Here is a 15,084-nt window from a genome sequence, read left to right on the forward strand (position 1 = left end):
AGATGAATATGTAGAAGCGACACTGCTTCGGGGTCAACCTCACATTTTTGCCTGACGCACACCATTATCACATTTGCGCCGTTACTCCAGCCAACGGGTGGTGGTGGTTGCTGCTCAGCTGAGATTCGCCTCGGGCGCAGTACTCGGTTGGGACAATCATAGGAAGGTTCAGAGAGCTTCACCCACTGTGGGGTGTTGCCTTTGGTGGGTTCTCGACCAGAGAATTGTTTGTTTCGCCTGTTCTTTTTGTTTCTGTTGAGGTCATTTATTCCAAGGTATTGAGAAAGCTAATATCAAGAATGCGTGTTGCAAGTGATATTAAGTTTTAATCCATAATAACTAATGTACATAATTACTAATCAGTTGTAATCACAACATGGTTGTCACTCCACCTTCTCAAGTCCAACTCATCCTTTATTTCTTCTTCTTTCCGGTCAATCCCAGAGAGTCCGTCAAAGACGTCAGCCCGAGGTTGCTCAGGAGCTTGTCGAGTCCCAGACCACCCAGCAGGCCATTGACCAGAGGCCCGAGCCCCAGTCCTTCGAGAAGGCGTCCGACAAGACCCAAAACGCCTGACAACAAGAGACCAACGGCGGCGATAATCTGGAAGAGTGGCTCGCTGAGGAGGCCCCAGAGCGGGTTGAGCTCCTTCTTTGCATGAGGCATGCCGTTGATCTTCTTCTTTCCGTTATCGATGGTCCTGACAACTGTGTCGGTAAGCTCCTTGAGCTTATCGGCGAGTGTGTATTCTTCAGGAGACGCCTCGTGAGAAGCTGCGCGGGCCTTCGCATTGTTAGCGATACGGCCGTCGGGGTCCATCGCTCGGATTGCGCCGTTGCACTCCTGAAGGTGGCTGTTGGCCTCCTCGAGCAAGGGTTTCACATCCTTGACCAGCTGCTCCTCGTCAAGCTCATCCTTGGGTGTCTTTTCGGCTTTGTCGACGTGCTAGAAGTGGGTTAGTTGAACGCCTTATGTGTTTGGTTTCGGGGCAAGAAACTTACTTCGGTGATCATCTTGCAGATCGGAGTGACGCGGTCCAGAGTCTGGGAGATGATGCCGCTCATCTTCTTGGCCAACTCCCTATCCTCCTGCTCCTTCTTCTGGGCTTCCTGCTCTTCGGCAGAGGGGCCCTCCGGCTCCGCCTCGGGCTCTGGCTCCTCAGGCTCGGGAATGTGTTCGAGAAGAGTGGCTTCGCCGATCTTGTTTCCATCGTTGTCCACGACATATCCGTTGTCATCGATCTCCTTTCCGATAAGTTGGCTCAGGTTACCGGAAGTCAGTTTGCCAATGAGATTGCCGTCAGCGTCGCGCACTTCACCCTCGCGGGTGATCTTGCGGCCTGCCATGGGGTTGACATCGCGCTTCTTTTCTTCTGGCTCCCAGCGCTCAGCACGTCCAATAGTGTTTCCGTTCTTGTCCAGAATATCACCGTCCTCGTCGACCTTGCGGCCAGCGAGCTTGGCGGCATCTCCTTCAATAACGCGGCCAACAGTGCGGCCAGATCCGTCCTGCGCAACCCCGTCCTTGCCAACGGTGAGATTCTCGAAGCCATAGAAAGCACCTTCGGGCTTCTCTTGCTCAGCACCGGGGATGAGCTCGGCCTTGCCGATCACTTTGCCATTGTCACCCCAAATCTGGCCCTTGCCGTCGACCTTCTTCCCTGCGAGCCGCTTTCCATCACCCTCGACGACGCGGCCATAAACCGTGCCGTGCTCGTCGACGACCTTGCCGGCCTTGTTGACAGTCTTGCCGTCCAGGATAGACAGATCTTCCTCCTGGGGCTGCTCCTCCTCAGGTTCCTCATAGGGCTCGGCGTGGCCCTTGACACTGCCATGCTGGTCTGTAACATCGCCGTCTTCATCAACAGGGCGGCCGATCAGCTTCTTGGCATCGCCTTCAGTCAGTTTGCCCACTCGTCGGCCATTCTTATCCTCGACGAACCCGTCTTCGACGACGTGAAGATCTTCAAGACCAGCGAAAGGAGGCTCTTCCCCGTGGTCCTCAAATGCGATCGTCTTGGCCTTGCCAATGACGTTTCCACGGCTATCCCAAAACTGGCCCTTGTCATCGAGCTTGCTTCCAAGCTTTGAGAGCTTCTTGGGATCGCCCTCGACTAGCTCACCAATGGGGTTGCCACTGTTCGGGTCGATGATCTTGCCGGCCTTGTTGCATGTCAAGCCTTCTAGCCTGGAGAGTGGCGGCAGCTCATCTCCAGCTTCGTCGGCGGCCTGTTCGGCGGTGTCTGCGGCATCCTCAGCACCCTCCTGAGCGTCCTCGTAGACGTCATCCTTTGCGTCCTCTGCGGTATCCTGGACATCGCTGGTCTCGGGGGCTTCGGACTTTGCATCTTCGGCAGTATCCTTGACGTCGTCGGTCTCAGGAGCTTCGTCCTTTGCCTGCTCCGCGGTATCCTTGGCGCCCTCTAGTTCCTCCTCTGGGATTTCCTTCTTAGTCTTCTCCACAGTGTCCTTTACCTCATCGGTAAGCTCTGCCTGGCCGATGGTCTTGCCGGCCTGATCGACGATCTTTCCTCCCTCTTGGACTGTCCCGCCAATGGCCTCCTCGCCTCCCTCAACAACTCGTCCGATGATGTTTCCGTCAGGTCCAGCAATCTCGCCGCCCTCACCGACCTGTAGGTCTTTGAGGATGTCGAGTGGCTGGGCGGCGAGACTGGGAACATTCTTCACCGTGCTCGACACTTGCTGTGTAAGACCGCCTCCAAGCGTCTTGAGCTTTCCAAAGATACCACTTCCACCACTGCTTCCTGCGGGACCAGATGCCTGTGACTCATTGTCATCACGCTGTTCTGTCTGGGGTTCCTTGTCCTCTGGGGCAGGGGTAGATGGCTCGTCTTCGCCCTCACGGTCGAGAGGCTGGGGCTCCTGTTCCTGCAGGTCGTTGTTCTGTTCAGGGGTATTTTGCTCGGTATCCTGTTCGAGGGTGTTTTGTTCAGCGGCGTTCTTGGCGTTGAATCCCGATTCAGGGTTCTGGGTCTCTTGTTGGGGAGCAGCGCTGGAGCCGGACTGGCGGCGCTCTGAGAGCTCGGTGGCGTTGCTTCTCTGATCTGACTTGGCGGCAGGGGCGGACATTTTGAATAGTGCTTCGAGGAGTAAGTTGATGAAATCCAACGTAAACTTCGTAGAGTATTAAGTCGTAAGAACGTAAGTTATCATAAGTCGTCGTAGATGGTAGTATAATACAGATGTAGGTAGTAGAGTAGAGTAGATATACAGTCGTGAATAAGTATGAGATAATGATTCAAACCCAAGGCACCAGGATCCCAACACCCTATATATATCTCCCTCCTCTATACACAAAGTATACGACAGTATAAAAATCAAGAAAACACAATCTATGTCACAACGACATCATAGCAACCTTGAACCAGCCCATCCTGCAGAACTAGGACTAGCTCGGTTACCGACTGCCGCTGTCCCAAGCTTCCCAGCCGGAAATCAGACCCATCAGCTTCAGATCTCCGCACATCCTTGCAAGCCACAGACACCATCCTGCAGTGGGGGTTGCGTGCGTGGCGCGGCCAATCGGTATGGACGCCTGAGGATGGGCAGAGGGCAGCATTAGGTGGGTGGGGACAGTATTATGTATAGAGTCGTACTAGGGGTACGTACGGAGTAGAGTTTATTCTGAACGGAGCAGGGAAGCAGGGTGAGACTAGTAACTAGGAGTACGGAGTAGAATGGGCAGTGGAGACGGCCAATTTTTGATTCAGGTTTACATCGTAATGATATCGGTACGTTGTTGGTGCTACCGGGGTACAGCCGACTCGTGGCCTGGCCTGGTCCTGACTGGACCGTGCCATGGACTGGAACATGCTGGATAATGAGGGAATAGGTTCATGTCGAGGTTCACAGTGACAAAAGCAGGACCGGTCTTGTATTGCGTCAACATGCAGGGATTTTTCTGCTGGGTCTGGATGGATATCTGCCATATTAATGTAGATTAATATCACGATAAGACTGGCGAATGCAATGCAAGTCTGCAGCCATTGCGATCGAGACTAACAACGTCTATGACACCGTAACGGTTTTTCTCCACGTCCTCACCTGGTCTCGGCCTCTCAGATTGCTGTTTCAGAACTAGGCCTCTTAGCATGCGTGCATAGCCTTTTCTAAGTGGAGAAGACAAGGCCTTCGATCGGCAAAGAGGGTGTTGTCGAGAGTCTAGAATGAGATCATCCCCGCCACTTTGGCTTGCGGGAGTCGTAACGCACAAGTAAGCGGGGAGCGAAAGCGAGAGAGCTAGAAGGATGCATGGAGTGCCTAGATTGCTACTGCTGAGTGGCCCAGACTCGATTCATTCAGGATTTTGTTTATTGGAATTGGAACTTGAATTTGAGCTGTAACGCGCAGTCCCATACTAGTAGGGGGATGACGTACCAACGGGTGCGGGCTACCGTGGGCTTGGAGTGTTTGGGTTGCGGTTCAGTAACGGCTATGAGGTATGTTCTTTTTTTAAACTTCCGGTAGCGATTGCTCGATTTGATGTTGTCTTCTTTTGATGTCGAATTATTCGATGTTCGATATCTAAAACTCGTCTTGACCGATATCGAGTGGGTATATTGATGCTGTAGTCGGAGCACTAGCTCCGATCAAATATCACAACGACACGAAAAAAGTCCAAATGAGTCCGTCCAAAATAAAATCCAACTCGGAGAATATAACCCAATCACAGATCCTCATGGGCGACCGATTACTCGGACCCTCCCATTGTCAAAATTCAAATCCACAACATTGTCCAGTCCCGTTCCTGGGGTCGACCGTTGCACCGCGAGCTTCGGCCGAGTCTGACGTCAGTCCCGTCGATTAGGGCACGCGATTCATGCTATCATTTTAATATATCGTACCAACCAACCACGATGGTCGGCTGGCATTATGTCACTTCTCTGAAATTGGCAATGAGCTGCAGTTATTGCGTCCATGACTGAGTTTTGATGACTGGGCTTGCAGGAGGCGATGATGTGGTGTGGCTGGTGCGTGGGCTGGGCTGCATGATGCGATGCGTCTCATGCAAGATCGATTTGACTCTCGATGGGTTTGCTTTGCTTTGTTGTTCGGATCTTGACGAGCTCGGCTGTAGGGCTTTGGAACGAATTGGAGTCTCGGGATTCACTAGAGTCAGTATATCAGTGGCAAGTCGATGCTTCGATTGGATCGCAGAGTGTAGAACTATATATAGAACCACCGCAGCCAGAGAATCATGATCGGAACCGGGACTTGATTCATAAAACCCATACGGGCGGGTCAGATATGCATCGCAATTAGGATACGCTCCATTACGAACCAGCCGCCAAAATCTCAACACGGCGTGGTAAAACACTCACGAGCCAAGGTTATCTATCAGATGAGTCTTCTATGTCCCAATCAGGGATCTTACATCGCTGGCTTATAGACTATAGTATCCCAGCATTACTTCATCAACAGGCAAGGTGGCCGAGCGGTCTAAGGCGCGCGGTTAAGGTTTCCCAATTCGGATCCCTCATCTGATCTTATCAGTTTCCGCGTCATTAATTTGGCGTGGGTTCGAATCCCACCCTTGTCATTTCTTTTTTTTTTTCCCCACCGACGGTTTTATCACAGTCGGTCGTCGTCGTCCTTCGTTCGGATGAACAAAAAAGAACGGGACAGACATCCTTCTGTTGCTTCATCTCCAAATTCGCCTTCTATATTTATTCTACTTCCTGATCAGACTGGCCAGCAAGATCGAATGCTAGGTTATCCCAATCCACACTCCAGCTCTAACAAAGATTTACCCACCGTCTTTCAAAAACATCATGGACTGTGAAACGAGTCAAATTCCCGTCGTCGAGGCGCTGATGATAGACAGATACTACGCTATCGGCGGCCTATGATGACGACGCATCATTCGCCAACAAATGGAGAAAAAAAAGTATTGAACGCGACAACTGGCATGCAATCTATACAGAATCAGAAGGAAGCTATTACAAACCAAACGCATGGATAGCGATCAACTCATCATCTCTGGCCAAGGAAATTATGCAAATCATCCATCCAAACTGAAAGATTAACTCGACTCTGACGCTCCGCAACCCGTTCAGTTGTTTGATTGAAAAGCATAGTGAGATTAAGACAAAACTCGAGCGGAAGCAGGAAGGACAGTCGGAGTCGGACACCGAATTGATCGATTTCCTGAAGACTTATGTTCAGTTCATGGAAGAAGAGATCCTACCTCTTCGCTTGGGTGTCCAACAAGGTCAGATATGACATTATACCCTCGATTTTCCACCTGGGAGACACAATCTATATGACAGGCGCGGACAGACCACTCAAACCCGACCCGGAGATGCTACTGCAACGGAACGATCAACGACTGTGGCGTTTGTATCACACCGGACAAACATGCCCCAGCACAGATCTGAAGTGCTATGCTTTGGACCACAACGGCGAAACATACGTATGCATCAAGAGAAAGATTGACATAGCCCTGTTTGATGGGGAACAAGAGATATCGAGTTTGCCGGCTTTCCCTCTGCGGTACGCGGAGAATTCAGAGCACATTCTCGAAGGGTGTCGGGCGCAGGGACAACACTTCTTGGAATGCTTGGACACCCGACTTCTGTCCCATAATGGCTGGGCAATTGGCTCAGGCTCCGAGGGTGTATCGAATTCACCATTGCAGTATGTGACTGGCGACGTTGTGGTGGATATGGTCGACGCACTCAAGGCGCATCCCGACTGGAGACCAGTCTGGAAATTTCCCAAGGTGAGGGTACAACATGAATTGGGTAATATATCTTATCTCTACGAATGGTCCGCCAAAAGAGAAAACACTGTTTCGTGTGATATCGTGAGTGGGGAATGCATGGAATATGATGCATGCGTCCAGAAGGTCGAGTACTGCACCAACGTCGATCCGTTTCTATCAAGCTGGTTCTGCGATCAGATAAAGGATTACACACCGCAAGGACACGATCTTGAATTGCTTCCACGCAGAGTGTTTGCATATGCTCTGGAAGACAGGAGGTTTGTGGCCGTGGACCCGCGAAATCTAAGGCCAGTGGAAGATCATTGGAAACGGTCACCCGTCTTGATCATCAACCAAGCCCATAGCAACATGCTGCATGCACTAGTGGACTCACATTTCAAACAAAAGGAAATCCACGACATGCTTGGGGTCCACAGCATTCACCAGGATACCATCTCGAATAAAGGAAAGGGCCTGGTCATCCTACTTTATGGGGTCCCGGGGGTGGGGAAAGCATCGACGGCCGAGTCAATTGCGCATAGCTGGAATAAACGTTTGCTTCTCATCACCTGTGGAGATTTAGGCACTCAGCCGGGCCAAGTTGAAGGTAGTCTGAAAGAAATCTTTCGGCTAGCGCAGCTCTGGGACTGCATCCTCCTGCTCGACGAAGCCGATGTATTCCTAACGGAGAGATCACCAGCGGCGCTGGAGAGAAATGCTCTGGTTTCAGGTGAGAAGTGGCTAAACCTTATCTTGTGAGAGTGGCGCTGACGTCTGTCATCTTTGATGCAGTGTTCCTTCGAATGTTAGAGTACTACTCGGGGATACTATTCCTTACTACGAACCTTCCTGGCAGCATCGACGAGGCTTTCAAGTCTAGAATACACATCAGCCTGTACTACCCCCATCTCGACAAAGATACTACCTTGAAGATCTGGGATATGAACCTCAGTCGCCTGGCAGAGATTGAGAAAGAGCACGCGCAAACCCAGCAGCAGCTGGCACTCGCCATTGATGTCAAGGGGATCAGGCGATTTGCAAAGAAGCATTACCGGTCCAACGAAGACGGCAAGGGCCGCTGGAATGGGCGGCAAATTCGCAATGCATTCCTCATCGCCGCGGCTTTGGCACGTTTCGAGAAGAATCATCCACAACGCGCCGCATATGCAGTGCAGTTAGCCCCCGGCGATGCTTCCTTCGACATACGGCCGCAGCATTTCTAGGTTGTGGCCGATGCTTCACTAGGCTTCGAGCGCTACCTGCTAGAGACCAGAGGCCGAACGGCCGGGGAGAATGCTTTCCAGCGCGGACTGCGCGCAGATTTCATTCTTGAGACGCCGGAAAAGTTTGAGGGGACACCCGCAGTACAAGTTCCAATACTAGCAACGATGGTGGTCATCTCGTCAACGCCGTCGGAGACCCCTTTGCTCCCGCACCAAACCAATACTGAGGCGGCAGCAGCAGCCCAGGACCAGCTCACAACACCAGGGCTCGCCACACTGCCAACCATAACGGGCCCTATAATAACAGAGACCAGCACGCTGGATACCACGGGTATGGGGGAAATGCTCTCTCCAGACCAGAATATCGACGCCCAGCAGGGCCAGGGGCATAGAACCAGCGTCGGCAGAGGGATGGCGCCATCGGGCAAGGACACCCGCCGCCAGGGTTCGCCGATGCCTTGGGGTGCGCATGGCCAGCCGCCTCAAAGAGGTGTTTCGCATAGTCATGTCGACGAGGACACAGATGATGACTCGGATGATTCCTAATGGAATAGTTATCTGGTCGGCGGCTGAGAAGCCGCTTTTTTGGCGGGGACAAATAGCACGCTTGGTTTGATCTCCAAGGGCCGACAGTCACTATATTTTGCCTTCATTTTCTTCTAGTTAGCGATTGATTTGCTTTGATAATACGTTAGAGATGATTTTTTGAGCGGATCATATTAGTATTCAACGTTATGATCTAGATATATAGCCGCATATATATACGCTCAATCTACATATATGATTCTAATATGTGCAAGAATCAAAACTCATTCTTCCGTACCAGCGGCGAATCACTCTCCCTCCTCGAGCATGGAGGCCAACGCTGCCCCAACAACACTCTTCCGCCTAAGTCCCGCCTCGCTCTTCTTCCGATCCCGTCCGGAGGACGTCTGGTATCCCTTCTCAATCCGATTCGACGAACCCCCGGTCCCGGATACACTCTTCCGACGGAGAGGCGAGTCACCAGACGAGCCCGGGGGTGCATCCGGGCTGACAGGTGACCGCACGCGGGAGCCCCGCAGACTGGCCGTGCGCCGGCGTCGCGGGCCTTGAGTTGGCGGGAGGGAGGAAGGGTGGCACGCTTCCGTGAGGACGGGGTTGAAGTGGCGTACTTTGTCGTCTGCGGCGGCGGCGAGTGCGCAGCGGATGGCGTCGAGGTCGGTGGTGTTGTATTGGACTTGGAGCCGGGAGAGGTGTTGGCGGCGGGTGCGGATGGGGTCTGCGGAGACCGAGAGGTCGGCTTGCATGAAGGGATCGAAGTCTAGCGGGGCGGAGGTCGGGTTCAAAAATGGAGATTGTGGCTGCGGGGAGAGAGAAGGGGACATTGGGGAGCCGTAGCCCTCGTCGTCGTGGTCGGTGTCTGGTGGGGTCAGGACGTAGCCTGGGAAGCGGGAGGAGTAGGAGGAGCGAGGGGTTGGGGTTGATGAAGGGGATGCAGGACGCGAGGTTTGCTCGAGGCTCGATGGGTTTTGGATTGTGTGTTCGTGGAGTTTCTTGGTGAGGGTGCCGATCGAGAGACGGTGGTCGTATGCGGCGAGGGGGACCGAGGTGGGTGCCTGTTGTTGTTGTTGTTGTTGCTGTTGCGGAGAGCGAAAGTACAGCGATCTCGAACGAGGGAATCGTGGCGGCGCGATCGATCGAGGCGAGGGACACCGCGAGGACAAAGGCGAGATCATGGAGCTGTCGCAGTCGGTCATGGGTTTGTCGTCGTCCAGGGCAAGGCGGGGTGGCCTGGACGAGGAGGGGGAGGAGAACGAGAAGTCTTCAAACATGCCGGCGGCGTTCGAGGGTATTTTGAGCGATGAATTGACGTTGTCGAGAGAGAGAGGAGGAATTCGCTCGAAGTGAAGGACAGTCGCAGGAGTTGCGGAGGAAGAGGATTTGTAGTTGTACCCCTCGGCGAATTCGCAGCGTCCCAAAGCGGTTATATTGAGCCGTGTCGCCGGTAGTCGTCCAGGCTGCAGGCGAGAGGTCAACAGGGTCAAGACACGTCCGTTGCAAAGAAATCTTTCCTGTTCCTGGACCGTCGGCGTCGACAGTTAAATATGGAATCCGAATTCAGGGGACGTGGCGAGGAGCGAAGAGTTTTCCGCAGGCGAAAGAGACCTGGATCCTTGGGTCGGCGAAGACGTGGGGAGCAAGAGCCGTTTGGATACGCCCGGTCAAGTCACTACTGGGGCCTGCAGAAGTCGGAGAGCCTGGAACCTTGCGGACAGGGATATAGATAGTTAATAAGGGCAAGGAAGAGCCAACACGAAGGACGTTTAATTATGATTCTGACCCCCCTTTTCATCTCCGGCCTTGGTTTCTTTTGCCCGGACGAGCCAGGAGGCAAACCGTGCGCGTTCCCAGATGATTTCGCGCTCGCACTTTGCGCGGCCTCAGGGGCTCACCACGCTCTAGACTCTGCACCACAGCCTGCGAATTTATAGATCATGTTTTACTCTGTGATTGCTTCTTTGTTGTTGACATCCTTCAGTAATCCGCGCAATTTCCCAGCCGGACCGGCTGGCTGAATGTCAGCCGCGGACACCTCTACGTCTTTGAATCTTTGATGAGCAAAAGATGCCCAGTCGGCCCCGGTGGCGAAACGAGTGGACGGGAAATCAAGTGATGCAAATCCGCGATGGCGATAGTGGCGGCTAACAAAGTCGGGGGAGAGCATTCTATTGATGCCTGGGGCAACAAGGCATAAACAAGGCAGCAACCATACAGACACTAAAGTAGGAATACAAGGCGATGCGGAACGCTCCTTCTCAACAACAACACAAGCCTGCAATGTAGCTTTTCAAGCACCATGGATACCCTCCCTCTGGAGCTCTTTCTCCAAGCCCTTGGCGATCCGTCGCTCTACGAGTCTGCCCAATATCTTCGCGTCAACCGGAGATGGTTCCACTTTCTTAGCCCTAGAATCTGGAAGCACGCAGCAGACCATCGTCTTCTGAAGATTCAGCCTCATCGACGTCAACTGTATTCCCCCTTGATCCAACAGCTTGAGCTTACAAGCCAGCATAGCGAAGATCACGAAGATCTGGGATCTCTCGACTTACCCCAACTAACCACCCTAAAGGTTAGGATCTCGTACTCCAAAGGCCCCCTCTTTCCAACTCAATGCCTCAGATGCTACCTGGCCCCGACCCTAACGGGTATCGAGCTTGGCTGCGTCGCAGACCCAACACTGTTGGGTGCTCTTACAAAACACTGTCCCTGGCTACGGCGTGTCGAACTAAATCTCCGGGCCGCGCGCCTGGCCGCGGATCCTGATGCAGTGCTGCATTATCTTCAAACATCTCCATCTCTCGTACACATCAGTCTTACGGGCCACAACGATATAACCCCCCAGATCCTACACGCGCTCGCTACAAAGCCAGGCTTGAAACAACTCGACATCAAAATGCCCCTCAATCCGGATATCGTGGACGCCGCAGGTCTGGTCTCGGCCCCAGACCCCTTCGCCTTTCCTGCGCTTGAAAGTCTTGTGCTTGGGGCGGAAGTCGGTATCCGCGTCCTTTCGAAACTCCTCCCGTATGTTCGGAGCATGAAACATCTCTGCATGGGCCTCCCTCGCTCTTTAAAGGCTGTTCCCATGACTATGCCCGTTGAAGCGAACCCGGGTGCTACTAACACCACCTTCACCTTCACACTACAAGACCTCTCCACCCACCTACCAAACCTACGGACTCTAAATCTAAAATTCCACACACGGACCGAAATTCACCTACCAGAACTCCTCTCTTTAGCACTCTTCACCAAACTCGAAGAGCTTCACCTAGCATCACTCACTCCCGTACTTCCGCATCCCAAAAATCACAGATACACATTTTACCTCGCTCGTCTCTCGCCTCAGAAATCTCCGCGAGTTATCCCTCTACTGCGCACAAGAGAGCCTTACGACAGAGTCTCTAATCGCGTTGGGCCAATCATGCCGGTCTCTGGTCTTCTGCACGATTAAGTGCCTGCCACTCGACCTTTCTGCTCTCGAAGACCGGACTGGTACTGCTTCTGCCTCGGACAGTCCACTATTTCCAGAATTGACGGATTTGTCCGTTCATCATCTCCTCCTACCGAATTCACCGGGGAACTATCCATACTCGTCTCGTCACCAGATCGAGACGTATCTCGACATACCAAAAGAGGAAGATGGAGAAGAAGATATGTTACCGGATCCGAATGATGAGCCGGGACAGAGTTATGATTCAGAGCTAGAATTGAAACCAGACCCCGTCGTCATTGCAATCCAAGTCTCTATACTCACCATGCACTTCCCGAAAATGGCTTACCTTGAATTCTGGTCTGCGGCAGACGTGCACTGGGAGTTCACAGAAGCGGTTAAGACTGCGTGGATGGAAGAAAAGAGGCGGAGGGTTGAGCGGGTGAGGCTTGCAAGGATAAGACAAATGGAGTATGAGACAGTGAGGTGAGGCCTGTGTAGATCGTATTGATATGGCTCTGACACAGGGTAATCAGTGGCACGCGGATATTCCGGGTGCGATGGTGATTTAAGAGGTATGGAGATGTATGTCGAAGAGTCTCAGTGCCATATTGTAGGCACTGCGAGTCAGACTAGTCTCATTAACCGGACACATTCTAGCTACTTATACTTTCAGAAGCTAATGACGGTAGTTCAATCAGCGCTGCTTTTGCGCAGCGCGGTTCAGTTCATACATAACTTGGATACAGATAAGCGCCGCCATATCCATATCCATTCCATAGAAACCATACCCTAACCTGACACCGACTAAAACAAACTAGTGGACAGGATCGTTCAACGATCTGTTTTGATACACCGACCCAACCCAGACTCAAGAAAAGAATATGACAAAAAGAAAGTAAAAGAAAGAGTGCTCTCGCTCAGCGGAGAGAAACCAGCTACTAGTAGCTAGCCAACTAGTGGGCTAAGACATGCTAGCCCTAGGAAACGTCTTTCGACGGAGGGACTGGGCGATCCCTCGCAACCGCCGCAACGGCGCCGACGCAGTCGCAGCCGCAGCGGACGGCGAAAACGAGAAAGAAGAAGAGGAATTTTGCGCGTTGCGCTTTTTGCGAGCCATGGTGGATTTTTTGCGGAGGGGCGGGTGTTCGCTGTAGATGATGGCGGTGGGGTTATCGGTTCCTTTGCCTTGCTCGGGGAGGCGGCCGATATCGTACAAGGCGGCGAGTTGAATGGGGTCTATGTCTGTTGTATGTGGTAAAGGTGCAGGAGGGAGGTCTTCGTCGTCGCGGATCATGGGCCCAGGTTCGCCGATGTCAATTACGTTGTGCGCTGTCCAGGGTCGTACCATGGACAAGGGTCGTGACATGGGTCGGACGCTGGGGGTATAGCATGATTCGACCTCTTGTTCTTCGAGTCGCTCGGAGATCGATGGCATTGGGTGATGAGGTGAGTCACCGACGAGGGCGTCGTGAGCTTTCTCTTCGTCTTCATTGAAGTCCTCGCATGGTGCATCGTATGGAGCCTCCCCTGCCACCGACTCTTCTTGAATAATGTCTTCGTGAATCGTATGAGAGCCATCGGAGCTATGAAGGTAAGAATCTCGCTGATGATTACTGGCCGAATGGCTATCGACATCCTCTATATATGAGACTATCCGCGCAAAGTCTAGAGATTCGTGCGGATTCAGAATCTCAAACGACGTTCCCTGATGTACCACAGTAGCCGTTGCGGGCGGTTTCCTCGCCCGCCGGGTTTTGAACAAAACCGAGTCTGACCGAGCCCTGCTGTGACCGAGAAACTCGACGATATCCGGGGTTTCCGGGTCGGGAAACTTTTCGAGTCGATCGCGAAAAGTGTCCTAGCATGGTCAACAGCAGGTAAGGAGGATATCTTGGATTTGGAGCTCACCAGGAGTTTATATGGGCTTTTCTTTTCGCCCATCATCCCATCGTAGATGCCGACATCGATCACCGGAGACAATTGATCTAACATGTCAGCAATTGGATGCCCTTTTCCAAAAATAACAACAACACTAGACTTACATCTATACTCATCCGCCAAGTCAGACAATTGATCACTCAGCGCACTGGGCGAATAAGACGGCGACAACGGCGGCGGAGGACTCGACGTCGTCGAAGACGCAGCGAACGGATGGTAGTATGCATTCTGCTGGCAGAGAGTTCCCATTTGAGCTGTGGGCGTTGTCGTTGTCTTGTTAAGGTTCGCAGCGGCGTTCTTGCGCCTGAGCGTCTTTCCTTCCTGGCCGTCGGGAGCGTCGCGGCGCTGCTGGGTGAGCGAGAGGGATTTACGGTAATTGTGCAGAGATAAGACACCTGGATAACCGGCCAGAGACTCTATGGGGAGGGTTGGAGAGCTCTGGGAGGGAAGAGGAAGCGAGGGGGGAGGAGGAGATGCCTGGCGTTGGTGTTGGTGGTGGAGGGAATCATGGCGGGTGGGCCAGACTTCCATGGTCGGAGTGACACAGCACAAACTTTAGGGATGCTTCTGATACATATAATCTCCGTTGTCCGAGACCGTCGCCTTTTGCTTTCACCGTGACAAGCATGAAGCCGCTCGCAGGTGCACTTTCATTATTCCTGGTCGGAAACACCGAAAGAAAATGGCTGCGGGCCTGGGGTCCAGCGGCAGGCCGTGAGGGGGATAAAGAAGGCGATAAGCAAGAAAAGAAAAGAGGATGCAATATTAGAAGGCAAGATTAAACGAGCGACAGAAGCAAGAGCTAAAGAGGGAGATGCAGGAAGAAAAAGCGAAGGCCGTGGAAGGGAGAGAGATGAAGAAGCATACGAAGGAAAGAAGTGCGACGTCACATTGCCAGGTCAGGTCAGGCCCCTCTCCACCAACAAAACATCAAAAGCAGACCAGATCCAAGGGCGATTATGGACTTGGACGCAGCAACGTGGCTCCAGATTTGTCCCTTGCTGACGGCGATTCCTGTTTCAGTGTGTTCCCTCCCACCACAGGGCTTTCCGCTCTCATTCGTCCACGCCCGTTTTCTGTGTGCAGCCAATCGCACACGCAACACCGACTTTTCCAGCCCAGACGGTGGCGAACTGCTCTCAGCCGTTCAGCGAGACAGGATCACCCGACGGTACGTGTCATGCATAAGTCTGCAGAGTTCCTGAACTTTAACGCAAGGCTCGC

At 52.8% G+C, this 15,084-nt stretch overlaps 7 protein-coding genes and 1 non-coding gene across 8 annotated transcripts; 5 read left to right on the forward strand and 3 right to left on the reverse strand.

The window, feature by feature from the left end:
- Window positions 1–362: 362 nt before the first annotated feature.
- On the reverse strand, window positions 363–3,250 carry BJX68DRAFT_159273 (uncharacterized protein). Its single transcript, XM_071036824.1, has 2 exons — window positions 1,002–3,250; window positions 363–945 (listed from the first exon to the last, which is right to left on the reverse strand). Exons 1-2 carry the CDS (start codon window positions 3,087–3,089, stop codon window positions 415–417), a joined length of 2,619 nt encoding a protein of 872 aa, XP_070895322.1. The 5' UTR covers window positions 3,090–3,250; the 3' UTR covers window positions 363–414.
- A 2,190-nt stretch (window positions 3,251–5,440) lies between these two features.
- BJX68DRAFT_t138 lies at window positions 5,441–5,559 on the forward strand. Its single transcript has one exon. It is a non-coding gene; the product is annotated as a tRNA-Leu (tRNA).
- A 618-nt stretch (window positions 5,560–6,177) lies between these two features.
- BJX68DRAFT_270501 (uncharacterized protein) lies at window positions 6,178–8,492 on the forward strand (the record flags this gene model as incomplete). The annotated part of the gene is made up of 3 exons (XM_071046676.1): window positions 6,178–7,453; window positions 7,516–7,892; window positions 7,947–8,492. The coding sequence occupies 3 exons, from the start codon at window positions 6,178–6,180 to the stop codon at window positions 8,490–8,492; spliced, it is 2,199 nt and encodes a 732-aa protein (XP_070895323.1).
- A 142-nt stretch (window positions 8,493–8,634) lies between these two features.
- On the reverse strand, window positions 8,635–9,896 carry BJX68DRAFT_159287 (uncharacterized protein). Its single transcript, XM_071036826.1, has one exon. It carries the CDS (start codon window positions 9,758–9,760, stop codon window positions 8,780–8,782), a length of 981 nt encoding a protein of 326 aa, XP_070895324.1. The 5' UTR covers window positions 9,761–9,896; the 3' UTR covers window positions 8,635–8,779.
- Window positions 9,897–10,753: 857 nt separating this feature from the next.
- BJX68DRAFT_244499 (uncharacterized protein) lies at window positions 10,754–12,507 on the forward strand. Its single transcript, XM_071041318.1, has one exon. It carries the CDS (start codon window positions 10,786–10,788, stop codon window positions 11,938–11,940), a length of 1,155 nt encoding a protein of 384 aa, XP_070895325.1. The 5' UTR covers window positions 10,754–10,785; the 3' UTR covers window positions 11,941–12,507.
- On the forward strand, window positions 12,042–12,487 carry BJX68DRAFT_159291 (uncharacterized protein). Its single transcript, XM_071036827.1, has one exon. The coding sequence runs from the start codon at window positions 12,143–12,145 to the stop codon at window positions 12,407–12,409; it is 267 nt and encodes an 88-aa protein (XP_070895326.1). The 5' UTR covers window positions 12,042–12,142; the 3' UTR covers window positions 12,410–12,487.
- Window positions 12,508–15,080, reverse strand: BJX68DRAFT_244501 (oxidoreductase, short-chain dehydrogenase/reductase family). The gene is made up of 4 exons (XM_071041319.1): window positions 14,884–15,080; window positions 13,965–14,758; window positions 13,831–13,907; window positions 12,508–13,780 (listed from the first exon to the last, which is right to left on the reverse strand). Exons 2-4 carry the CDS (start codon window positions 14,389–14,391, stop codon window positions 12,884–12,886), a joined length of 1,401 nt encoding a protein of 466 aa, XP_070895327.1. The 5' UTR covers window positions 14,392–14,758; window positions 14,884–15,080; the 3' UTR covers window positions 12,508–12,883.
- On the forward strand, window positions 14,513–15,080 carry BJX68DRAFT_159433 (uncharacterized protein). Its single transcript, XM_071036830.1, has 3 exons — window positions 14,513–14,632; window positions 14,675–14,758; window positions 14,884–15,080. The coding sequence occupies exons 2-3, from the start codon at window positions 14,675–14,677 to the stop codon at window positions 15,046–15,048; spliced, it is 249 nt and encodes an 82-aa protein (XP_070895328.1). The 5' UTR covers window positions 14,513–14,632; the 3' UTR covers window positions 15,049–15,080.
- Window positions 15,081–15,084: the final 4 nt, after the last annotated feature.

This window comes from Aspergillus pseudodeflectus, assembly GCF_044049435.1.
Source record: "Aspergillus pseudodeflectus strain CBS 756.74 chromosome Unknown BJX68scaffold_49, whole genome shotgun sequence".
Classification (NCBI taxonomy): domain Eukaryota; kingdom Fungi; phylum Ascomycota; class Eurotiomycetes; order Eurotiales; family Aspergillaceae; genus Aspergillus; species Aspergillus pseudodeflectus.

What these genes read in the sequence shown, in the direction of transcription:
- BJX68DRAFT_159273 (XM_071036824.1), bottom strand. Translation starts at nt 3,089, where the DNA reads ATGTCCGCCCCTGCCGCCAAGTCAGATCAGAGAAGCAACGCCACCGAG. An exon ending in TCTGCAAGATGATCACCGAA is followed by an intron (nt 946 to 1,001) that starts GTAAGTTTCTTG and finishes ACCCACTTCTAG; the next exon opens with CACGTCGACAAAGCCGAAAA.
- BJX68DRAFT_159287 (XM_071036826.1), bottom strand. Translation starts at nt 9,760, where the DNA reads ATGTTTGAAGACTTCTCGTTCTCCTCCCCCTCCTCGTCCAGGCCACCC.
- BJX68DRAFT_244499 (XM_071041318.1), top strand. Translation starts at nt 10,786, where the DNA reads ATGGATACCCTCCCTCTGGAGCTCTTTCTCCAAGCCCTTGGCGATCCG.
- BJX68DRAFT_159291 (XM_071036827.1), top strand. Translation starts at nt 12,143, where the DNA reads ATGTTACCGGATCCGAATGATGAGCCGGGACAGAGTTATGATTCAGAG.
- BJX68DRAFT_244501 (XM_071041319.1), bottom strand. Translation starts at nt 14,391, where the DNA reads ATGGAAGTCTGGCCCACCCGCCATGATTCCCTCCACCACCAACACCAA. An exon ending in CTTGGCGGATGAGTATAGAT is followed by an intron (nt 13,908 to 13,964) that starts GTAAGTCTAGTG and finishes CTGACATGTTAG; the next exon opens with ATCAATTGTCTCCGGTGATC. An exon ending in AAAGCCCATATAAACTCCTG is followed by an intron (nt 13,781 to 13,830) that starts GTGAGCTCCAAA and finishes TGACCATGCTAG; the next exon opens with GACACTTTTCGCGATCGACT.
- BJX68DRAFT_159433 (XM_071036830.1), top strand. Translation starts at nt 14,675, where the DNA reads ATGCAGGAAGAAAAAGCGAAGGCCGTGGAAGGGAGAGAGATGAAGAAG. An exon ending in GTGCGACGTCACATTGCCAG is followed by an intron (nt 14,759 to 14,883) that starts GTCAGGTCAGGC and finishes TTCCTGTTTCAG; the next exon opens with TGTGTTCCCTCCCACCACAG.